At 34.0% G+C, this 27136-nt stretch overlaps 1 protein-coding gene across 1 annotated transcript; it reads right to left on the reverse strand.

Moving 5' to 3' along the window:
- Nucleotides 1–243: 243 nt before the first annotated feature.
- Nucleotides 244–26222, reverse strand: LOC123528421 (plexin-B1-like). The gene is made up of 20 exons (XM_053520934.1): nucleotides 26020–26222; nucleotides 24882–25004; nucleotides 22758–22858; nucleotides 22133–22262; nucleotides 21877–22021; nucleotides 18387–18492; nucleotides 17912–18014; nucleotides 17355–17450; nucleotides 16974–17066; nucleotides 10380–10482; nucleotides 9743–9897; nucleotides 8886–9070; nucleotides 8627–8729; nucleotides 7002–7174; nucleotides 6303–6476; nucleotides 5744–5831; nucleotides 4249–4524; nucleotides 3737–3898; nucleotides 2932–3014; nucleotides 244–607 (listed from the first exon to the last, which is right to left on the reverse strand). The coding sequence occupies exons 1-20, from the start codon at nucleotides 26134–26136 to the stop codon at nucleotides 244–246; spliced, it is 2880 nt and encodes a 959-aa protein (XP_053376909.1). The 5' UTR covers nucleotides 26137–26222.
- Nucleotides 26223–27136: the final 914 nt, after the last annotated feature.

Here is a 27136-nt window from a genome sequence, read left to right on the forward strand (position 1 = left end):
ACCTTCATTACTGGTATCTGCTCGTTTTATGAAAACAATAGTTGTATGTGTGGGTCGTACAATAAAATACTTGATATATTTGCAGTACTCTATTTCAAAATAAAACAATTTTGTTCTAGATGTGCAAGAAATAAATTTGATGATTGCCAAAATTATCCGGGGTGAGGGGGAATGGGGGCGTAACAAGTTTCAGTTTTGTTATCTGTTCTAGCGTGCTTCTCATGCACTAATGGCATTCTCCTGTTAGTGATGTTTGTTAATCTCTTCTTCAGTATTAGTAGCGACTGATCCTGTTACTGTTTGCAGAAGCTTACCTTCACTCTTGTTGAAATCGTAAACAGGATGGAGATAAGTAGGACCTGAATTTAGAGAGTTTCTAATAGTTACTTTTGAAACATTAGTCGTAGCTTCTTTTGCGATGCTCTGCTTTGTAGCATTTCCCGTGTACAGTTCAAAATATGGATTAGGAACAAGATAGCCATTTCCTTTGTTGTATTTACCATCTCCCGCCTGACCGTCACTAAAGTCAAGAATTGCGGCATCATTAATTTCAGTATATATTCCACTTTGCCTATAAGTTGAATTGTCTGTAACGGCACTAATTTGTCTGTAAGAGAAATCGAATATTTATAAAACTAATTTTTCTCATGATATAATAAAATCTACCTGTATATGGTCAGAAGCACAGAAGCATAAAACTAAGTAACTTTCTCTAAGGTTTTAGACCACAGTAATTTCCTTCTCTGTAAATATATTACAAAAACTAGGTTGACTCAATACAATCAAATTTCTTTCTTGACATTCAATGGTATAACACTGTCGCACTAGATAAACTGCATTTAAGACTTGTTTCCTCGTTTGGTACGTAGAATTCCTTTATGTGAGGAGGCCATCCAGCTTGCTTACTGAAAGCTAAGGTAGGGTGGTGGTTCAACCCAGTTATCCGCCTGTGAAGAAATAAAACTCGGAGGGACACCTGTGTTCTTCGTCTACCACCAAAAACTTGAAAGTCGCCGTATGACATATAATTGTGTCGGTGTGATTTTAAACCAACAAAACAAAACAAAAAACATACTCGTTTGTCAACTAGACATTAAAATCATCTTCTAGACAAATTATGTAAATAACCGTCAAGGGCACCATCCTACAGCTACCCCTTAGATTAAGTGTGTGTGTGTGTATGTGTTCGGGTTTAACGTCTTTTTCAACAATTTTTCAGTCATATAAACGACGGTGTCTACTTGTAGCAGTGAGCACAATGCCCAACTTTATAGTGCTGCCTCACTGGAATATCACGCCGTAGACATGGCATGATACCCCACCCAGTCACATTATACTGACACCGGGCTGACCAGTCCTAGCACTATACCCTTAATGCTGAGCGCCAAGCGAGGAAGCTGCCAGTACCATTTTAACGTCTTTGGTATGACGCGGCCGGGGATCGAATCCACGACCTCCCGCACTCGAAGCGGACGCTCTACCACCCTTAGATTGAATGCAACGTCATATCTGATGGCGGACTGTTTAAATAAATGAGTTTATTTTTCTGCTTTTTAAAGACTTACGCTTGCTTCTTGCAGATGTGCAAATAATTTACGTACGAAAGACAGACGGATTCTTTTATCACATCTAACCGTTTTAAGTGTCATTTCAAATAGAAAATAAGACATATCTGTTTGAAAAATACTGGGATGCGAATAATTATTCATATTTATTGGTTATATGTAACAATCGCTTCCTTAGTCCAAGAAAAGGCCACCCTCTTCAAGATACTTAACGGGTTTGACACAAAGTTCAAATATGAAACAAAATACAATGACATGTCCCAATGTAAGGATATCAAAGATTTCTAAACTTGGAACATCTGTACACCGTTTCTAGTTACGATTTTACGAACTATTTCGACTATGCATGTAGAAGTACTGTGCACAGGTTTACACCGTGATGTTGGCAGAATCAGAAAGTAAAAACGCTTTAGCAGAATTATTTGAAATTTCACGGTTATTTCAAGTCGTCCATAACCTTGCCAGTTCTATCGGAAAATTCAAGTGATAGAATAAATATATAAGTTATCAAATAAAGAAAGAATAAAGAACAACAAACAAACAAACAAAAAAACGAACGGTCTAGATAAGGCGATGCTGTGACGAGAATGATAGTTTAATTTGGAAACAAACCCGACAAATATTGCGTTTTTAAAGCTGGATAGCTTGATACATATGATAATTTTCAAGTTTTCAACCAAAGGTTTATTTAAAATCTGAGTTAATCGAACTTGCATGCAATACTGTCACACATTTTTCATATTTAATGCAATCCTCAGTATCTTTAAAATGGAAAAGGCAAACGTCACCTGCATTCAGTTGTAATATGTCTCAGTTCAATTTCTGTTTTTCTTCTTTCGAGGTACGTAACTCTATTCTTCATTTTTCTGTACCGACGACACGAGATGAAAGAAACTGTAAAATCGAAATTGTTATATGACAGAAAACCTTTTTTCTCGTTTAATTTTAGACAGATTTATTCCAGATTCCAGCACATTACTGGTTTTTGAAAAAGGAATATTCAAGTGTATTTGGGATGTATCCAAAGTAATTGATGTTATAAAAACGAAGCCAATATCCAAAGAATTTACAGAAAATAAACGATAAAGTCTATAAAAATAATATTCAAAAGCCATGCAATAGGCAATGCTTATGATCTGTAATGGAATATATATCTGCATTTATTTTTCACTTGTTTGAAAGAAGATCATTTATTTCCATAGGAAGAGACGAAATACGCCGCCAGAAAGAGGTTTTTCCTCTTCCATCCATGTTAAAAACATATAAGGGCAAAGACTGAATAACAACAAATAACTTCTGATCATAAAACAAAAACAATAGACCTGTAAAAGCAATCGACATACAAAGTGCTCCACTCAAAACATACACCACTGTGACAATTTCATTGTCATCATCATGATCCTTATAACGTAAATATCCTACTGTCTTACGAATGTTACCAATAGTTACCTGTAAATAATATGAAGTAGAGGCATTACTTACATGGAACTTTAAAAAGAAGCTTTACTTTTTTGGTTTTAGATAACATTATTTAGATTTTCATTTGACTTTATTTGTTTTACATAACTATGACAAGAGTTTCTCGCCATCATCACCATCCCAGCCGCCTATCAAGCAGTAAAAGAATAAGCAAATACTATTTATATGGGTAAGTATTATATATATCGACAATCGGTCACTTCAGTACTGTCAATACTGAATAAAATGCAACTTTGCAGATATTTAAAAGGAACAAAAACAACATTAGATTTAATCTTGAGCATTCCGTTTATCAATTTTTCATTCTGTAATTAAAACAAATAAATACGACTTCATTCTAAATGACTATGGAAATTGCCAAAAGTATCAAACACATCTCTTTATGTTCATTATAAATGCTGGTTTTATCTTTCTATATTTAACCCTAAGCCTGTTGGCGGCAAGTGATTTTGCCTTTGCGACCTGTGCAGACTAAGATCAGCCTGCACGTTTCACGGTCTGCACTGTTCGCTATTCAGCCAGTAAATTTTCAGTGAACATCCCTTTAAATAATAAGTGATGCTGCCGAAATTGAATGATTGACCAGTCCATTTTAGAAATTTAGCAGGGTTATGGTTAAATACGTTTTCGTTTGACAGTTTCCATAATCTACTATGTGCTTGAGAGAGCTCCGTCTTAAGAAAAGAGCATACTTTTACTCGTGGGTGGTTCATCCCTAATTTAACAGTCTGCGGTTTTGTTGCTGGAGCTATACACACGATTGACGTTGTTGTCACATTTATTATTGTGCATGTTTCTGTGCCGACTGTGATAGTAATGTCCGAGTCTGCTGGGACAACGTTCAAGCATTCAACCTGAAAATTAGAGCGGCATCGCATAATTTTTGAACGTTTTAGGCTATATTTAATAAATGGTTTATCACAGACTTTAATGGTAGTCTGTATATAATTACGTTAACAGCAAGCATATATGAAGTCAATCTTCCCCAACCTTTAATTTATACAACAAAGTTACAACTTGCGAGGAACAAGTCAGTTCTTGTAAAGGCTTAGAAGGCTACCAACTGACATCATATAACTGAACATTGTTATTAAGAATGGCGTTAAACTCATATTTAAAAGACAAAAGTTAACGTAACAAATGACTCTCCAGCTACAAATACGAAGTAGTATACCTGTTATTCTGTACAAACTTTAAAACTTACCGTGACTTCGACCCAGGGTGCTTTGGGATCAAATGTTATGATATTACAATCTCCCGGTAAGTCGTGAATCAACGGATCCTGGAAATAGGCTATCGTAACATTTTGGCATACAGCGTCAAAATTTAGTTCCAGAGTAACATCTATGCTGGTATTACATGCATTGGTTTTCGTTCTGTCAGTCGGGAAATAATTTGCGAATTCATCTTTGAGACCTTGTGGAGCTTCCGGTAGTTTACACAAGCTTTGTTCGGCAGACACAATGTCACATTTTTCTACCTAAACAGAAACAAATTTTGCCGTTCTTAACCGATGAAAATTGATAGAAAATCTAGTAAATATTTTATATATATATATGTAGAAAATGTACAAATCTATACATTTCTGTACCCAAACGTTTTACAGCATTTTATACAGTATTCGTTGACTGAGTGAATCGCGTCTATAACTTAAATAGCTAAATTTAAATTAATTTTATATGATCAATGATAGAGAGTTATATCTATGGCAGTAGATTTGTATCTATGTTTTTTTTTTTTAATTATGTTCAATAATCGGACACATATGCGTTTAGTTGTTTATATTTCTGTCTGATTATCGCATACAAGGAATTATTTTCATGTTCGATGGTAAAAAGAAAATGTATTTGATTATCGCACAGACTTTGTTTTTAACTATTTATATGTCCAATAATCGAAGACATATTTGATGCATTACTGTATATATGCGTTCAATAATCGAAGACATATTTGGTACAAACTTCTAAATGTGTGTCCTATAATCGAAGACTTATTTAATGCATGTTACTTTATGTGTTCGATAATGGAACACATGTAGCAGTATGTGTTAAATATGGCTTCAATTATCATAGGGCATAGTGTATAAAATGCAGATAAACGTTCTTTGGTAGGACACTTTATTTCCTTTCCTTAAGTGAATTGTTTTCTTTTTGTAGTAATAAACTGTATGGTCAGTTTTGTTTGATTTGTTGTATAATTGAATATACCTTTTCAAAAATGTGTATGTTTATATACGTTCTAAACATAATAAAACAATCAAAACGATGTTAACTCAATTCAGATTTAGAGTATATAAGCCAACTTGTGTACTAAACCCTGCAAATAATTTGTAGAAAACTGTTCACACTGATTCAAAATCAAATAAATGTGTTTGTGATAATAATTCCTTGCCATTAATCAGTTAAAGCTATAACTTTCCTATCTTACGTGAACACAAGTTACTGATGATTTAAATAAGAAAGGTTCATCCGTAGTCAGCAGTATAGCAATAATTGGAATATTTGTGAGACTACATCTATCATTCTGGACCGCACTTCGCTTCTTTATAAGTTTCTGTCTGAAATTATTCGCCATGAACAGCAAACACTCTTGACTTCGAAAATACTGGTTTTACAGCATCAACGTTTGTTAAAAAATAGCAGACTAATGAAACGATACCTTCGTAAAAGGATTTGTGATATATGAAATGCTCAACTTACTCTGTGTTCTTCTTCATATAACAGCTTTATAAATGAAGAATGGGCATGGCTTAAATGTTTTCCGTCTACTGTGAGTTTTGTACCACCACTACATATTGTAAAATAAATAAAATTGTTAAAAAATGTGATCGATTATATATGATTTCAAAGCAAATCTATTTGTTTGTGTATGATTAAAACGTTAACTACTCTTATTGTCCGGCTAATAAATGTTGTTTTTGATTTTGCTCTACTGACCTTTTTTTTATTGTAACATTTTAATTTTATAAATATCTCATGATGTGGTCTTCGGTAAAACACAGTCATATTCGAGCGAAAAAAAATGTCTACTTTCGAAAAATAATAAGACTCGAGCCGTTTCTGAATTTGACAATAAATCATATCATTGGCTTGTGTGTACTCGTACATAAATAAAGAGCAAGACCTAACTATAATAACATTTGCGATTAGAATTTAAATCAGAATGGAATTATGAAAAGTGATTGCGAGTGTGAAATGGGGATAGATGTTACCCAAGAAGCAGCTAGTAAACTATGTTCAAAACTAAATTAACGAATACCTGAAAAATGTTGTCTTCGGCGATATTTTGTTTACAATTGGATCACTTACAAAGTTGTACCAAAGTTTATTGCTTCTGACCACCTCTCGTTCATCAATAGATAAAGATAGTTCTGTGATATTTGAAGTACAAGCGCCAGGTAATATACACTCGATAGTGCACTGGACGGTGTGACTGTAACAAAATTTCATTCACACAAAAATTTTGAACCTGTTATCATTAGAAGAATTATCCTTAAATGTATTTACATAATAGTCATTACAGTATCAGTTCGGGACCTGTGTGACTCTGGTTATGTTGAACCTGCTAAAATGTATCCGCTGATTCTATCTTTATTTTCTATTCTTACAATGTCAGTTATTATGTCATATGTGACAGTGTTTCTATTTTTGTACAAATCAAAATGTATGTCGAAAAATATGACCTTCGTTCAAAGAAATGTAAAGCTTTATGATATCGATATGATTTTCGGGTCATAATAATATGAAATTTTTCTATTTATGAAAATTTGCTTTATTGAACTCCGCTGTGTATAAAGTTTCTTATCGTTCAATAAGCTTTAGAAGTGTAGAAAATTTAAGAGCTGAATTTGCTGCTCTTGTGCGAAATGTACTGACATTTTTTAAAGTAAAAAGCAGTTGCTTGTTTAATTACTTTCACAAATCAACATGGCAGTTATTTTAGAAGGATTAATCTTACTTAACGGCATCCGTTACTTCTTCTGGATAAACCTTTGACTGCTGGCAAGGCTGATTTCCGAGAAGTACAGATACATTCCTGTTCCCAACTCTCAGGTTGTTTCCATATATAGTTACTGTTGTGCCGCCAGCTTTTGGTCCGAACGTTGGATACATGGCAGTAACTCTTGGTATCTAAAGACAATACAAAATTAGTTGCTTAACAAGTGGATTGTTGTATCAAGGAGCATTTTATTAACTTAAAACAAAAACAAAAAATGTGAAATGAATAAAAGAATGATGTTTTATTCCATTTTCCATTCATATTAGTGAATGCTATTGATGGAAATTGATTTTAGTAAAAGCTGCAATGCATAGATTCAAGAAGACTAAATTTTATTACATAAAGAAAAAATCAGTTTGATGTTATAAATCAGTAACTGACCACAACTGATAGTTGTGTGTGTTGCATGTTGCAGGTTCATATAACATAAATATATATGTAAAGATTTAATACATTTGCGCTATTGTGGTTTATGTTGTAGTGCGACTGTTTCTAAAGAACATGGCATTCCCTTGTATATTCATCCTTGTTCAACTTTCCCCTGCGGATTCCTCCTCAACCCCCCCCCCCCTCCCCATTTCGGCCTTTCCTTCCCCTCCATCAATATTTAGCATGAATTAGTATGTACTTGTTATTTTTCCATTACAGCTTCTTTTTGTTGTTGGCAAATGCGTGGATCTTGGACTGTGTTTTGGTGCTCTGTGCTTCCGAGAAATCTACCCTTACCTATTATCTTTTATACAGTACTGAAACACTGCAGTGATACTGAACTTAAAACTGGTATCACAATATTCCAAAATTTTGACTTTTATATCATAACAAAACAAATAATTATCTAGATTAGGAAAACTTTTGACCGAATAAATTGTACGACATTGGTACTTATTTGCAAGAAGCATGTTCACCATTATATTTATGCTTTAATGTCATTCCGATAGAAAATTGTTTCATGAACTGTTTATTCGCAATGTCTGGATAACTTTGTTTGAACAGAATAAAAATAAATTGAAGATAATGCAGTTTAATGAAACAAGTAACGGCTGGGTACCTATCCGCAAGGAATGTATATAATGTCATGTATGTTGATATGTACCGACACAGACATACCTATACACAATATTTCGTTGCAATGACAAACAGAAACATAATTATATAATTAATACTTGGTGTGGTTTTTTTATGATTCCATTCGCCGCTGCAGATTCTTCTGGTGTATTTAAGCTGTTCACATGTCCACAAAAATGAGGAAAACTCTAATTGTTCAAGTAATAATAAAATATTGTTATTCTACATGGAAAAGTAAGTATTCGTTAAATGAAATTCTACCGCTGCACAAAGAGGCGCACATGAAGACTACATAGCAAGCGTTTATTTGTTAACGGATACGATAAATGACCTTCGTTAACCCATATACACTGAAATTGTTCACACAGTCAAACCTAAAGCTAGAATTTATACCCGCATTGTAGGTACATTATCTGATCTAGAGAAACAACTGTCTAAATCAAATAAAGTGAGTGTTATTTTTTCTTCTAAATTAGCTTTACTTTTTTATTGGTGCAAACAGATAATGTAAGTAATACTTTGTATGAAAATTCCAGGCTTGTTTCAGAACTCTGACCATCAACGTTCACAAGAACCGCTCCCGTCACTTCCTCTGCAGCTTTTCTTGTTATGCATACCAACCTAGTCAAATTATAAGAATCATGTGTGAGAAAACATAGATTTGTTTGAGCGTCATTCAAAGACAGTGGATCGCATTTTATGACAGTAAATTTATTGATAATAAAATCACTTTTTTTTATGTTTAACTGACTTCACTAGCTGGTTAAAAAGTCTTACCAAGACGGTACTGGTGTTTCAAAATCTAGACCGCGGTGCATCTGATAAAAATCTGTATCTGCGATGAGGTCACAAGGAACTCCAGCGACTGTTATGGCTTCAACTTCTGACACAGACTTTCCCAAGTCTGTCCCATATATGCTTACATGAGTACCACCTTGTATTGGACCATTACTTGGTGTTATCTGAATATAGGAGGTATAATACAGGTCCTGAGCAAGATAGTTTAGTGATTTACGTGTATATATTGTGGTTTATAAATGCAATGATATATTGAAGGAGATGAAATGTCAGTAAATATTTCACTTAATATAGAAAAAGCTCTACATAGAAAATGGTAAAATGTTAAGCAAAAATAAATCTTGCCTATTATTTTTGTTGCAGACAAGCACGTGTAGCTATACTTTACATTGTCAGTTCGATCCCTGATAAATCATTTAAACGAAAAATGAAACTTTAGTATTCTGCAAATAGTTGTTGCGAATAAGTCTGGGGCAATGTTAAGTTTTAGTTTCATTCTCTCGTATTTTTGTTTTATTGCTGGATAGAAATCAACAAAATTTGGCACTTGACAGAAATAGAATTTAATATTGGCTTTAAGCAAAGCTGAACAGATATTGGCCTCTAGCTATGTTGTGGACATGTCGATTTAATTTCGTTGATAAGCGAAACCACGAAATCGATAAAAATTGTCCCCCATGAATGATTTCACTGTTGTTTCTTATTCATTTAGTTTGCTATTGTAAATTGTAATGGCAAATTTATACATCTCAACTAGCTATACTTATATTACTTATATTTCCTTGAGATAACTGAACACAAATACAGTGTATAATATTAAAACATGTTTAACTTGCCTTTGTGATATCTGGTGCTGGACATTGTAATCTGCAGGGTTTACCGGAATGAACGCATTGATGGGTGCCGCCCCAACAGCAACTATAACGTGATTTGTTTAACGCATGGCATTGACTACACGTTGAAGCCAGCTGCGGACAACTATACACCGTCACTGAAGAATGAATGCCGAGGATTTGGCGCAAAACTAATGCAACTATAACATTTTATAGCAGCATTAATAGTTCTGAAAAACCATCGATATGTACGGGCAAAATTGGCTGTTAAAATTGTCAAAAGCCTCCTAAAAATCGTTTTAGTCTAACAAATCAGAACATAGAGGGGCGAAACTTTTGTTCTTTGTTTATATTCAGTTACAATAGTTTCGCGCTCAGCCTATTTTTGACATATTTAGATACTTCTCCGTAGTTTTATACAAAAAAGAGATTGCTTTATGCCGCAGTGAAAAGAGTTTTCTTTCTAAATCAAACGTCACATCTTTATCCAAATTTGATAGTTTATTCAAGAAAGCTCTTTTAAGTAGAACCGCAGATCTTCTACAAGTTAACTTGGTGGCATATATACAAATGTTGCTGCAAGTGTGTATACGAAATGTAATTCATTAAGTCAAGCATGTTACCATCAATCTTAATTTACCCGAGTTTTGAAAGATGTCGTCGACCTCGGCTAACTGATCGCTTCGTGGTCCGTATGTGACAACAATCTTGAAGTGCTTTTTCGTTATATTTATCTCCATCACCTTTTGAAAAGAAATGCTTCGTATTAGTGGATGTAGTTCTTGTTCTGTCGTATTTCAATTATCAATTTAAAAAAATTCACAGAACTTGCGGTACAAATAACGTTATTGTCTTTACACTAAACCTATTCAAGTATGGCGAATATCTAACTTGTTCAACATGCTTACTAGAAACTTCCTGCCAAAGACAATTTCATGTGAGTACATTATCATTTAACAAAACGTTTTTAGAATGATTGATGCCAGCTAATTTATAAAACGTTTTTTCTTTAATTCCCTGTTGGAGTCTGAATGGTTCACGTATCTTTACAACATATGATTTTCGTGTAAAATATTAAGTTACAAATTACTTTCCGTGCTTAACATGTATATTTTAAGAAACTAAATTACAAAAACATTATTAAACAAAACAATTTTTTTTATGTAGTTTTATTAAGTTTAATCAGGTTCTTAAATTCAAAAATAAAAATGTTTCGCTGTGTTTTAAACCTCTTATTTAATCATTTACTGGACGTTAATTTGTGAAAGGTGTTCATACATGACAGACAAACACGAACACACACCAGGGTAGTACAACCGACCTTCCGCAAGGTGAATGGATGGCTTTCTCGCATGTCGGAAGTAAATATGAGATTATTCAGGAAAGACATGATGGACGGACAGTCCGAATGAATGTTACTGGTATTACTAAATGTTCCAGTTACATAAATATGTTTAACATTATTTAAAAGTATTAAATAAACCATGTAAAAGTATATATGAGACAAGACATCGAATTCAGTTTCATGCTTATGAGATGGAATTCATAAAAGTAATTCATATTTAACAGTCTTAATATTTTTCACAAGTTAGTTCTTTCGTAACTGCATCTAAAACTCCAAAGTTCTCGTTTCGATACTGGTACATATTCGACCTTCAGCCGAAGCATGAAAAACAGAATCGACAAATCAAATTAACAATATTGCAGAATGAATTCTTTTCTAGACTTCAAAGGATATTTTTTAAAGAGAAAACATTTTTCGTTCTTGTGCAATGATTGGGGTACTTAATTAGGATCAATAGCTAGGGCAAGATCATATACAAGGTCGCCAAGAAGACCAATTATCGCGGCATTCCGTGATCAGTGTGACCTAGAAAAAATCTTGCTAAATGCGCATAAACTATATGGAACACGTTACGGAATAGATCGCGATTACCCTAAAGAAATATCACAGGCTAGAAAAAGCCTTTGGAACTATCAAAAAGAAAAATACAAGGGTTGCGAAAATTTTGTACCCCGCAAAACTGGTTGTAAATGGCAAAGTCGTAGCGGACGAATTCCCCGATTGGCATGTCATACTCGATATGAATCGGCTAGACAGATTTAATCGCCAAGACCACAACAAAGGTGTCTATTCAGTTGATAACAGTTCACCGTCACAGCGAAACGATCCGCCGAACTCTGTTAATCAGCCCCAGGCGACAAATCGTATTGTCAACAATAACACGTGCTGGACAGGTATTTCGCCGAACTTGGTATCCTCAGCTGATTTGAATGACCAGGATTATCCACAGTTACCTCAGTCGTCCAATCAAAAACCTGGCCGCCGGAGTGACGTCAACACAGGTAATCGAGAGCATTCACGCATGAATACTGATTAGGGAGACGGGGAGAGACAGTCAATGTGCTTTATTTTATTGAACATTCAGTGTTTAATATCGAAAAATGTAAACAAATTAAAACAGTATGAACTAATGCAAATATTTAAAGACAATCATTCATATTTTTGACTGAGACTTGGTCAGATGAATATATTGATGTGGACTATCCAGGGTTTATATATTATTCAGTTCACCGCAAGGAAAAATTACCAAATACCAAACGCAACTCTGGTGGTTTATGTTGTTACATAAAAAGTACATATTCCAAATTTATATCATTATATAAAAGTGACAGTGACGATATATTATGGCTGAAATTTGCTAAAAGCCTATTTAATTTACAAATTGATTTGTATGTTTGCTTATGTTATATTATCCCAGAATGTAGTAGTAGAGAGATTTTTGTAGAAAAGGGGGTTTATGACAGAATTTTGACTGATATGTTAAAAATCATTAACGAAACGGATAACTCTTGTGTGTTCCTATTACTTGGAGATTTGAACAGTCGAGTTGGTAATTTATATGATTTTGTTGAAAATGATGATTTAGATTTAAATGTAAATATACAAATGTACTACCGGAAGATTATATACAAGATATTAACATAAAAAGGGCTTCTCAAGATACAGTTATAAATAGAAATGGTAGGCTTCTTATCGACTTTTGTAGAGAGAGCGGCTTACGCATTATGAACGGACGGGTAGGTCATGATGCCGGCGTTGGCAGCTACGCTTATGTCGGTAGCTCTTGTTGTAGTCTTGTTGACTATATAATTTGCAGCCAGTCGCTTATTGACTTATTTGATTCTTTTAATGTACATGAGCCTAATATATTATCGGATCATTACGCATTGTCGTTCAGTCTAAATGTGTTAAATGTAGGACAGGAAACAATTTCTCAGTCTGATGAACACGACAGGATTAAATTTTTGTATAAATGGGACGCGAGTAAAGTTCATGATTACAAACTCAAATTGAATTGCGATGATGTAAAAATATCAATTGATGCTTTGACAGAAACCTTGGATGGTACCGTTAGCTTTTCAGATATAAATCAAAATTTGTTTCAATTTAGTAAAATAATGGACAATATTTGTTCACCGTAGTTTAAGAGAACTTTAAACGATAAATCTCACATTTATACCGAAGTAAATAGGCCAAGAGAAGAAAATCCTTGGTTAAACGATGAATGCGATTCAAAAAGAAAGCAGTTTTATGCCGATCTAAATAAATTTAGATGCAACCAGAATGAAAATAACAGAATAAATTTATGTAAATCCAGAGCGGAATTTAAAAGAATAATTAGAAATAAAAAATACATGTATAGGAATAAAAACACGAATAAATTGACTGAGGCTAGGTTTAAAAATGCTAAACTGTACTGGAAATTGTTGAAAGATGTAAGCTGTAACAATAAAACAAGTATAAATGTCAGTAAATTTGCGGAATATTTTAAATCTATTAACAATCCCGAGGATCACTTTTACGAAGCGGATGAGGATATACTATATTTTAATGAACGTTTTCTAGAAGGAGAAATGCAGGTTATGTTTTCTGAATTAGATGAAGAAATAACCCGTAGCGAAATAAGTAAGGCTATAAAGCAACTTAGATCGAACACTAGTGGTGGACCCGATTCATACCTAAACGAATTTTTTATACACGGGACAGACACATTAACTTTGTATTTTCATCGCTTGTTTAATACATGTTTACGGACATGTTATTTTCCCGAAACTTGGTCAGAAGGCTTCATCGTTCCTTTACATAAAGGGGGTGATATCAATGACCCTGCGAATTATAGAGGCATAACGTTACTTAGTACTTTGGGGAAACTTTTTACACGAATTTTAAACAAAAGGTTAAATAGCTGGGCTGAAAAATATTTCATATATATTGAAGCTCAGGCGGGTTTTCGAAAAGAAATGAGTACTGTGGATAATATATTTATTATTAATTCACTAATAAGTCATTGTTTCGACAAGGGAGATACACTTTTTTTGCGCATTTGTGGACTTCAAAAAGGCCTTTGATTTTGTTGCTGTTGTTATTAAATCTATGTATAATAATGTCAAGTCAAAAATTAAAAGCATGGAGTCGTTAAGTGAAAGTTTCTCCTGTTCGCTAGGAGTTAGACAAGGGGAGAGTTTATCTCCCTTTCTATTTAGCATATATTTAAATGATATTGAAGAGACATTTTTATTGAAAGGCATTGAAGGGATAGACATTGGTAGCATAAAAATTTGCTTATTGTTATATGCAGATGATATCATTTTATTTGCGAAAACAGCACATGATCAGCAAGAATCTTTAAACGTTTTAGCCGAATATTGTGATAGATGGAAACTAACTGTTAATACAGAAAAGACAAAAGTGATTTTTAGAAAAGGGGGAAGGCTAAGCCATATATCAATTTCAGATATAAGAATATTTAGTTAGAAATAGTGAGTAAATTTAAATATCTTGGTATCTTATTTACCTCAGGTGGCTCTTTTAATGAGACTGACAAAATGCTTTCAGGACAGGCACTTAAGGCAATTTTTAAAATAAATAAATATCTTTACAAGTTTACAGACATAGGGCCAAAACATACATTAGATCTTTTTGATAAACTCATCATTCCAATTTTGAAATTATTCAAGTGAAGTTTGGGGTTTAAATAAAGGTTTACAAGTAGAACGAACACATCTAAGCTTCTGTACAAGGTTACTCGGGGTGAAAATTACCACACAGAACAGTTGTATTTATACGGAAACAGGTAGATACAACTTAGTAACAGATAGACATTATAATATTATAAAGTACTGGTTGAAAATTAGCAATTGTGACCAGGTTAAATATACTAAACAGGTATATATTTCTTTGAAAAATTGTATAGATCTAATTCCTCGCAAAATAAACTGGGTCTCCAAGGTGAAATTTGTGTTATCAAAATTAGGATTCTATCATGTTTGGCTTACTCAGAGTGTAGGAGGCACAAAGGTCTTTCTTAATATCTTAAAACAACGTCTTAGGGACATTTACATACAGGATTTGAACACATCTATAAATGAATCCAGCAGAGCACTATTTTACAAGAATATATTTGATTTCAGTTTCAGTAACCACTTAACAGTAATAAATATAAGGAAGTTCAGAATAGCATTAACAAGACTGAGGTTGTCATCGCATAGATTGGCTGTTGAGACTGGTAGATGGAGCCGTCCAAATAATATACCTTATGAAAAAAGAATTTGTACTAACTGTCACATATTAGAAGACGAGTATCATTTTGTCATTGAATGTCAGGATTTTGTAGATTTAAGAAAACAGTATATCAGGAAGTATTTCTGGCACCATCCAAGTTATTTTAAATTTTTGCAATTATTTATTAATGAAAATAGTAAAGATACTCGTAATCTCGCAACGTATATCTTTAAAGCTTTTGGAGGTACCTAAATAGATAAACTCTAATGTTTAAATAGCTTGCACATGCTTGGGTTATCAAAATTGTCTCTCCCAAATCTGTGTTATTACTGATACCTATGAATTACTGAAACAATTGTTAAACTTGTATTTACATATCTGCCTTCTTGCCATACATGTTATATTTATTACTTTGTATGTATATTGAAGATATGCTGATGAATCTTGTTTGATTTATTGCATAATAAAGATTCTTCTTCTCTTCTCTCTATGACTAGAAGGGCCTCCGTGGCCGAGTGGTTAAGGTCGCTGACTTCAAATCACTTGCCCCTCATCGATGTGGGTTCGAGCCTCACTCGGGGCATTGAATTCTTCATGTAAGGAAGCCATCCAGCTGGCTTACGGAAGGTCGGTGGTTCTACCCAGGTGCCCGCTCGTGATGAAATAACGCACGGAGGGGCACCTGGGGTCTTCCTCCACCATTAAAGCTGGAAAGTCGCCATATGACCTACCATGTGATCATGTGTCGGTGCGACGTTAAATCCAAAAAAAAAAAAATATCTTTCGCGAATGTTTTTAAAAAATTATATAAAAAAGTTATTTTGAATTATTTACGAATGTGTATAGCTGTAAATAAACAAGTTAATTGATGAAATCAGGGGCTATTAAAAGAATGTCTGTCAGATTTAGATCTACTTGATAGCCGTTTTTTCCTTCATAACAATGTATACAAACTACCGAACTGATAGACTCGTCTTCAGCCGCTGCTACCGTAACAAAAAGTACAAATTGTGTACTTTACCCGTCATCCGACCATTTTTTATGTTGGCTAGTACCGCGACTGCGAACATGTCAGATCAAATGCTTATTGTTAATAGGTACACTTATAGATAAAGCAATAAAAAGTGATTTTTTATCAAGTATCCTATAAAACATGTTTGTTGAATCATCTGTGTTTTTGTACTTTGACTTTTCCTGTTAAAATTTTATTCGTGAGTGTTTTTGTGTATTCAGTAAATCAGTCAATCGGTCTTTGTACGTGTATATTTTAACACGTCCCACTATTATCATGTCGGTGCTGTTTAGATGGCTGCATTCTTTGAATGAGGCTTCTCCAGTTGGACTTCTGACCTTGTTTAATTCAACAGCATTTTAGATATGAACCACCGTTCATTTGTCTTTTAAGATCTTGTATTCCGTACTTACAGATTCTCCTCAAGTAATATCAACTTTCTAAATATTAATCAAATTTAGAGGTACAAATTGTCGCCCGTCAAATTATCATTGGAAACTTCTTCTCGTCCAAGGGTTAAGCTCAAACATTTTTAGTGTGCTGGTAGACTTGTGGCTCACATATTTTAGCTACACGGGCGGGCTTTCAGTTGTGAATTTTAAATTGATACAGGTTTCAATCTTATCATAAAGCTATTAGATTAGTTTATTACTTACTTGCAAAGGGCAAGAAACAGTATCGCCATTAAGAATGGCTACAACACTAATAAATGTCTCCGGTAGCAAACATCTGTAGGTAACATTCGGAATCTAAAATTAAAAGTTATACAAAAGCTGACGCAAGATATTTCAAAAAGAGCCAAAGTTTAATATGTTATTGTCATGAAGAAATTAGAAAAATGATATATTTATATTAGTGGATGGACACACGTTATGTTTTGCGGTATTAGCGGTTTGCGGTGTTTGCGGTGGGCAGTGTTACCTTTTGGCAAGCGCTGGAGTTACCACAGAATCAGTGTATTCTTTTGTATTTCCATGGTATTTATACATGATTTGCATGAAAAAAAAAGTTAAACTAAAAAGAATAATAAATCTTACAAGAATAGCGTTGACCAGCCGCAAAAGTACAGTTGTTCTGATCCCCACAGGTAGGAAATTCCCTTTGTTGGCAAGTAACTTTGGACAATTTTCTTCCTGTGGTAAATTGTAAAATGCGTCATATATGTAACGAGAAAAAGGATACAGACATGTTCATGTTTATTCAGCTATAGACACTATTTTGTTTATTTCATTTAATTCGGGAGAAAAAAAAATAATTCGTATTGCGTATAACCAGACTCTGCTGCCCAGTTGTAGGACACCGGATTATAAAATCACGGCTTGTAAGTTCGATCCCCCGCCACTGTAACTAAATTTAGATGATTCAGGTCCTTTAAATCGAAGTCCAGTGTATTCATATTTTACAACCAATATGCTAAAAACCGGAATGATTTTGGAATTAATCTACAGCATCTTGCGTTATTCTCATAAGCCTTACATGACTACAGTCTTCTAGAGCAATCGCAAATAAGGCTAGCTAGTGAAGGATTTATATACAGATAAACTTATGTACACCAGTAAATTAAAGGTATACAGGAAAATATATGTATACGTACTTCTGAAATTGGGTCCACGCATAGAGAGTTAGGTTCCTGGCAAGTTGCATTTCCTGCACACCAGTTGCAAATTGCCGTTCCAGTATGCGTGCATTCCAAGCACCTGAAATGATGAGATGATTCATGTGCATCTAGAAAGGTAAGGTATTCTTACATAGGCTATTTATTGTATGTTTTAAGATTGTTTCGTGGCTTTTCTTTCCTACAAATAACTTGTTTTTTTATGCTTAAAGTCATCTACTTGTTTCCATTGCTTCACGTACCATTGCTAACTAGGTACTTTTAACTTGTTATAGTTTGATGGTAGCTTCGAATGTCTCCCAGTATTTCAGAGATAGACCATAAAACAACATGTAATGACAATAAGTTCTTTTAACAAGCATATTTATGTTCCAAAAATCACAAATCCTTAAAGCCCGTTTCTTGCCATTTATCAATTTATCAAAAGATCTGCTGTTACTACAAATTTAAATACCTTTTGTAGTGACTACAGTCATAAATTAGCAGGGGTTTGGTTGCAAGAATAGCCGTGGTTCCCGATTTTGTCCTTACAAGTAGCTCGACGTCAACGTTTGCAGGAACTGTTTACAGAGGAATAAATAACACAATAAGAATAAAATAGAAATACAATGAAAATATTTGCTTTCCTTTTATTGTGCTATTTAATGTGATTTTCACTGTTCACAATGTTACGTATTTATCTCATTTGCATACTGCTTATAAACATTTTATTGTAAGCTCTATTAATATACACATGCTCATGGGACAATGCTGTCACTTACAAGGTAAAATACATTATTCAATCATATGGCACACTAGTAGGCCCGAAAATATTGATCAACCATATTGCATAGCTCCTATAAAATAACTTTATTGTTTTTAATGTATGCTGCAATTTTTATCATATTACTTGTATGCTTAAACAAAAACTGTTAAAACCATTCACGATTCATTCAAGGTTTGAAAAGAAAACAAAATTGACACGGTCTATGTCCATGTTATTTTTGCTGTCTCGTATCATATCATATTACTCAGCTGAAATGTCGATGTTTATATATTTTCATAAAATCTTTAATTTTGAATGACCAAAATGTCCTCTCATTGCACATATACCCCATGGCTTGTGCAATTTACTTTGGTATTGAAAAACGGTATCAAATTAAGATATTGCGCATAGAGATGGGACTGAAATTTCAAATTCGACTTTTAATGTGAAATGATAGCTTACTGCTCCAATTTATTTAATATGTATACGTGTTTTCTTTCTTCTCCTTATAAAATATATGACAATTTTGTGTCGATCCGCCGTAAAACCTAACTCACCCGTTATAAAATAGTTATACTGTATATTAAAAAGAATGACCATAAAAATTCTGAATCATAATTGACACCTCTTGTATGGACAGTTATTAACAGATTTGTGATTACGCCAATTTTCGTCTATATAAGTAAATAAATTCAATAGAGTATAATGCAAGTTTAGACTGCTTTCAAAACTTTGAAAGAGTCTGAAATTTCTTTTTTCTCTTAGTGAATTTAAAATCCAAGACTAGCCTAGAGTCTAAATCTCACAAATTAAAGTCTGAATGTCTATTGACCAAATACCAATACCATACCATCAAGCAATGAAGTGGTATCACCCGCCGAACAGAGTAAAGGTTTCGCCATTAAAACATTCTCTGCCTACAGAAAGCACTTATATTTTCATAATGGATGCCAGTTTCGCCCCAATGTATCATTTCTTATTCAAGTTATTTAATAGGAACATCAAGTTTAGTCTCATTCCTATCAAAACATTTCTACCAGTGACACATTTCAATTAGTAACACTGTCTGAGACCATGACAAAAGCAACCCAAAGTGCAACTGAATTTTAGTTTCCATGAAAGCCATTTATTACACGAGCTTGATTACAATTTCTCATTTTTATCAGAAACTATATTTCTATACTTAGTAACAATAACTATCGACCCAAGCTACCAATAATTCAACAGAACAGTGAAAGCTACCTGTTTATCAGGTTTATTCTACTAATCTCCTTCCTTGAGATAACAATTTTTCTATTTTTATGAATAATGATAATGACCTTGACCTTGACCAACGCAGCCAAAAGTACAACCAAAACCAAGCTTCTGAAATTTCAAGTTTCGTTGCAATACCTTATTTTTAATAGAAGATATCGAGCAGAAAATATTTTATTTTCTTATTTTATTTTAGTAACAAGGACATTGACCTTTACCTAAGAGACCATAACGAATTCTTCAGTCTCCAAGACAGTTACATAATTATGTACTAAGCTTGGTAACAAAAATTGACCTATGCCAAATGTATATAATAAACGTTTTATGGAAACTATGTGTTCTTCAAACAATTTCACTTAAACTTGAAGGGCTACATTTCACTATAATAGACAACATTCCTTTGTTAGATTGAAATAATCCCAACCATGTCTTAGACATGGTTCATCTTAGACATGGTTCAGGATGGACAGATGAAAAACACTGTATAAGTACTATGTAAGAACAAAGGACCATAACTATTGTCTCATTACTACAATCTAGCTAAAACTTGCAGGGCCACATTTCCATATAGTTGTAAACATTTCTGGCGTGCTTTATTGAAATCTCTTCAAACAATGTCTGAGATATGATTCCAGACACACAAAAAATGGAATACAAACACTATGAATGTACTTAAAATACAATAATAAAAGGCCATAAATCTTCTCTTCCTCAAGCAATCTGTCTGAAACTTGTATGACTGCATTTTCCCGCAGCAGTTAACATTTAACATTTCAACCAAGTTCTATTCAAATCTTTAAAATCTTGTCAGAGATATGACTCCGTACGGACGGACGGATAACGGCAATACTATAAGACTCCGCCATATGTCGAGTTTAAATGATAACCTGAAAAAATGCTATAAGAGATTTTATAGTACAGCATTTTATCATCAATATTTTCCACTCATGAACAGACTCGTGTTTCGAATCAGAATAATTTGAATATTCTTGGTAGAGAGTCACTCTAGGATTATTTGTTTGGAATTACACAATTTATGAAGTTGTCACTGTATACATAAAGGGAAAAGTGACCAGCACCCCTGGCGGCAATATCATTTTTAGACAATTTTGAATAATTTGAACGATCTTGGTAGAAAGTCACACAAGAATCATTTGTGTGAAATTATTTTAAAATTGAATCAGCAGTACTGACAAAAAATTTCCACTGTAAACATAACGAGAATAGTAACCACGACATCTCAGGTTATGTTTTTTGAGGAATCGGAAGGATTTCAACAATCTTGGAAGAGAGTCACCCAAAGACTATTTGGGTGAACTTATTTTGTTTTTTTTTCTTGTGTGAATTTATATGAAATCGGAAAAGCGATTTCTGATAAGAAAATTTCCAAAATTCCCATTACATTCAATTAAATATAGCGAAAAGTGACCACGCCCTCTTGCGGCATTATGTTTTGCAAAATCGAATTAACTGCAGGATCACCTAAGAAACATTTATGTAAAATTATTTTGAAATCGGGAAATTATGTGATTTCTGAGAAAAAGATTCTTATTTTTTTTCTTTTCCGTTGCCATGGTAACCAGAGTTCTGCAAGGAACAATATTTTTAGAAATAATTTGACAGACGACAATCCAAGGAACATCCAGGCCAAATTACCAACATCTACCAAAAGGTTTCGGAGGAGATGTCGTTTGAATAAATGTGTGGACGGACGGACGACATACGATATCACAATGGGTCTTCCCGAGCTCTTGGTTCTCAGGTGAGCTAAAAAGAGGCATGCTACTAATTTACAATAGTTCTACCATACAGTGCACTCTTCTCAGCTAAGGCAATACAAACCATGCAGCGGTGACAATGCCTGAAATATCTTCAAAAAGGGGAATTAAAAGCGCAAGCCTCGTCACTTTGTGGTACATGTAATTCTAATTTATAGTAGCCTTACCTGAAACATTCGGCAACATACAGGCAAATCGACTATCTTTAAGTTCCAGTGCGCTAGTATTTTCTATATCTGAATGTACTACGAATCTGCAATGATATGTATCGCCTATACGTTTCATAGGGATATTCTCTATCCGTATGGTGACCTGAAAATAAAGAGAATATTCCATTCAATTACTCCTCCAGAAATTTAGATTTATATCGCTGAAAGTTCAAAAGGATAATTGTCTCACTTATTTCAAATTGATACTGCTTACACTAAGATTTGATGACTGAGATGTAATAGAGACTGGCAGTTCTGACGGTTCCATCGACATTGACAAACATTCTTCAAATGGTGACACCCAGTGACGAGAATCCCCAGAACAATCAGTTCGTCGCGTAGCCCTGTAATAGAAATTTCAAAATAAAATTTAGATTGTTTCTCAGGCGAAATACTTTTGTCTCCTTGTCAGTTTGCTCGAGGTTTCGCTTAGTGATTAAACAATGTCGATGTACGAAGCAATGAAGAATCATGCAAACATTTTACAGATATTCACACCAATTAACTGGTTGCGAGTGAATCAAGTCGTGGACGTTAGAAGTTTGGGCAATATTCAGGTCAAACAATATATTTATGGCCAAAGCATATAAGTTGGCTCTAAATTGACAGGATGATTATATAAAAATCAGTGTGCACAACCTTTGTTTAAATAAAAAGCATTACAAAATCAGCATGCACATGAGCAAATGGTGAAAATAAAACCTCGTAAAAAGATAATGACCTTTCCTCTAATAGTTTGCTTTGTAAGAGCAATACATGTATGCCCTTATCAAACCTTGATAAGCACAGATAATTTGCCCGTTCTAGTCAAAAACTGATTATGTCTTGTAAAAAATCACCTTTCTTTATAAACACACCAGCCACAGAGTGGATTTTTCCTTTGCACAATGTCGGCACATGATCTAAATTCAGAACAATTTGTCGTCGGATACTTCATTACCTTGCAAGATAAAAAGGCACTGTGTCTACATTACATAAAGAACATTTTTAAACTGTTCTAGGTAACATGAGTTAGATAACGAGGAAACTACCGGTTTTATGTCAATAAATGTCTCGGTTTTGTACTTTTTGCAACGGATGTAATGAAGTTCTTGGTGTCATAGCTTTCCTGATCACCGAAAATGATTTATTCACAATTGTTTTATTTCTTTGAAGACGAACTTTTGCCTTCAATATGTCTCGATTTTAGGGAATATCACATTCTCAATATTCAAATGCCATTACATCACATGAATATCGGACTAAAGTTTAACGATCCAATACTTTAGAAAATCCAATACTACTTGTTGTACAAATAAAGTAACGGTCTTCACACATAACTACAACATGTAATTCTTACAAGTATGGCAAACGGCTAACTTTTTATAAAATTTTACTAGAAACTGCCTGCCAGAAATATTTCAACAAAATGCTTTTAGAATGATAGATAAAACGACATATGCTTTACACGTAATTTTAAAACGCATGAGTCCCTCTTATTGAGAGAATTTAGATCAAGACTAAATAGAAAATTGGCAGTTGTAATGATTTTTAACTGTTTAGTTTAATCAGGTACATAAATATGAGAAGAAAATTTCCTGCTGTGTATCAAAATGAAAAATATTTTAATCATTTACTAGACATTTGTGAATAGTTATTCAAGGGTTGACACAAGGGTAGAACCACCAACCATCAGCAAGCCGGATAGAGAAAATGAGATTATTCTGCAAAAACATGATGGGCAAAAAGTCCGACTGGTATTACTAAATGTTCATAAAAATCTTTCATATTTTAAAAAATCAAACCATGTAAAAGAACAAATGAGAAACAAAATATCAAATTCAGTTTCATGCTTATTTTTTTTGTGTGTGTCGGGTTTAACGTCGCACCAACACAACTGTAGGTCATATTGCGACTTTTCAGCTTTGGTGGTGGAGGAAGACCCCAGGTGCCCCTCCGTGCATTACTTCATCACGAGCTGGCACCTGGGTAGAACGACCAGCATTAAGAGGATAGTGCTAGGACTGGTCAGCCCGGTGTCAGTATAATGTGACTGGGTAGGGTATCATGTCACGTGTCTACGGTGTGATATTCCAGTGAGGCAGCACTATAAAGTTTGGCATTGTGCTCACTGCTACAAGTAGACACCGTCGTTTATAAGACTGAAAAAATGTTGAAAAGACGTTACACACGAACACACAAACTCACGACCGACCTTCCGCAAGCCAGCTGGATGGTTTCCTCATATGAAGAATTCAACGCCCCAAGTGAGGCTGGAACCCACATCGGTGAAGAACAAGTGATTGGAAGTCAGCGACATTAACCACTCGGCCACGGAGGCCCCTTCATGCTGATGAAATGCATGACTTTCTTCCTTATGAAAGCATCAAAATTGTTATTTGTTGAGTGCCTGAACAGTCTAAATATTGTCCAGACAAAAATTCTTAAAGAAAAAAAGACTGAAGTATCTAATTCGGTATATATACTTCGCAAATGTCGTCGACAATGTATAAAAAGAACGTGATTTTGATTATTTTTACGAATGTGCATATCTGTTTCTAAACACGTTATAGTGAAATAAAATCAAAGTTTCTACAAAGGCGGTTGTACCAGAAATGTGAGATTTAGGTGTTGTTTATAACCGTCCTTTTCCCCTTCGAAACAATATGTATATAGAAACTGTCGAACTGATAGACTCGTCCTTAGCCGTCACAACCGTAACAAAAAGTACAAAAGCAAGACTTTTATCAACACCAAACCGATACTTTACCCATAATACGATCAATCCTCGTATTACATAGCACAGCCTCTGTGATTGTAAGACTTGAAAAAGCCGTTTCGATTTTGGGAATTATTACCAGAAAATATTGCAGGTAAATTTGTAAGATTTATCGTGTAAAAAGAAATGTATAGAAAGTACTAAATCTGAATATGCCATATATACAGTATTGAAAACATTATGTAAAATGGTAGTGTAGACATACTCTGTTACTACTCATTACGTAGACCGTCTTGTCACCTTCCGTGTATATCTTTCTTATATCGTAGCCGGCGTCAACTGCCTCTTTACTGTTTTCTACCATCGAAAGATTTTGTAGCATTACTGTCTAAAAAGGTATAAACGACATTTTGATTATTTTAATAATAATAAATATTCCAATGAAATGACATCCGTATAAGAAGAAAATGCATAATAATTTGCAATTTCGGTTTTAGATCATCCGAGGTATTCAGTCGGACAATATGTAGCCATTTTTGGACAACAAAATATGATTCGTTTATTTGTAAATATACTGTATACCTTATACTTGTATGTTTCACAAAATGAATAGAATTAGGTTACAATTCAACAGAAATAGTATATGTGGAATTCAGAGAACTTTCCGAAAATGTCCTACTGTGGCATCAAGAAAAAGAGGACAAGTTTCGAGAAGTTGTATAAGAAATTGTAGATGCCCCAATATACGGGTATAGGCGATTGTGCTGTATCGGAAAATGTGACGATTGTAAGAAACTTAAGATCATTAACATTGATTCTTCTGCTGCATGAGCAATTGCTGGGGATAGAGCATCTTTTCAAGGCAATAGCGAGACTCAAGTTGTCAAACATGAGCTAAGATGAACTCTAAATTCTATAGAGAAAATGTTTTAAGAATAATTTTGATTAGACAACCTGTGGAACAAACTTGTGCCTGGTATATTTGCACTGCATTTGGCAACATGTGTCAACAAACGTTTGACCTCTTAAAACTACAAGAATCAATTTCATATCTCTTGGGAAATGGATTCCAAATTTCTGTATGTATCTTCAATGACCTATGATATATGGGGAATCTCGAAGAGAGGACAGCAGAAGTGCACTATGAAGATCCTGAATGGCTGAAGAACAGAAATGGTTGAGCTAGTAGAGCGCCCGCTTGGATTGCGAGAGGTCGTAGTTTCGCTCCCTGGCCGCGTCATACCAACACTGTCCCACCCTCCCACCTCTAGCATTTGTAGAGTGAATTTCTCTTACATGTGAGTAGCATGGTATGTTATTCTATTTGTAAAGATCAGTGTGTTTCATCTTTCAAACATTTTTAAAAATCAAAATTTTCTATAAAAAAAATAGCAAGTGCAAACCTGTATTATGTTTCCTGTGGATGTGCCAAGAAGAACAACAAGTTTGTTTTCATACATCGTTCCGCGCAATGTTGTTATGATGCCAGACTCTGCTTTCAGATGAAATCTCGACGTCATGCTTACTGGCTTTTTGATAATAACATTGCTATATATTTTGTGACTGTTGCATTCGAAATCAAACAATGCAAAATCCTGAAAGTTATGAAATGTAAAAATAATATCTTGAACAAATTTCATTATTTGATATATGATCAGAAATAGCGGTTTTATAATAGTTTTCTTTAACAATATAAAATTTAATGTGATATAATTAAATATCGTATCAGCCTTATAGAGAGGTTTCCTTTACCGAACATGTTCGAGTGACCGGGAGACCTTTTGCGTGCTATTCGGCCATGACGGTACTTACCTTGACAAAAAAATGTATCTAGTATAACAATTTATTTCACACCTGACAAGCAATAAATCTCTTTGTTTTCTACCACATGGCTAAAAATATATATATAAATATTTCGTCATTTCATTTTTAATGTGGTGTGAAATAAATAGCAATTTTGACAAAATAAATACTGAATTCAATTTGACTAAGCAATGTTATTCCATATTTGGACGATATTCGCCTCAATTATAACTGCTATGAGCGAGTCTAATATAATGGGGTTGATATAACAGTAGCTCGATCTGGGATGCTGTATTCCGCTCGAGAGGATTTTTGCCAGATCGGATCGAATAATGACCCTTTTATTATATACCTCCATCTTTTTGTTTGTTGTTTTGTTACTGGACTAAATCTGCAATATTTATCAATGTTAAAATGGAACTTAGTGAAGTCTTTATGTGTTCTATTTATAGAAATATGTCAGGTCATGCATATCAATGAACGTATTCCGGCAACTTACAATACAAAAGGTATAATACGGATTTTTTCTGCCTGTTCATATTTACTTGTGAAAAACAAGCCAATTTTTACAGAATTTATATAGGTTACTAGGTATATAATAAAACTGTGCATAGCACTTTATAGACCAAACACTGTTAAATAATGGAAACATAAAACATTGATATTTAATACTTTAGCTTTAATACTCAAATTGCTTGTGTACCCAATTTATCAAAA

The sequence above is a fragment of the Mercenaria mercenaria genome, chromosome 13 (genome assembly GCF_021730395.1).
Source record: "Mercenaria mercenaria strain notata chromosome 13, MADL_Memer_1, whole genome shotgun sequence".
Taxonomy (NCBI): domain Eukaryota; kingdom Metazoa; phylum Mollusca; class Bivalvia; order Venerida; family Veneridae; genus Mercenaria; species Mercenaria mercenaria.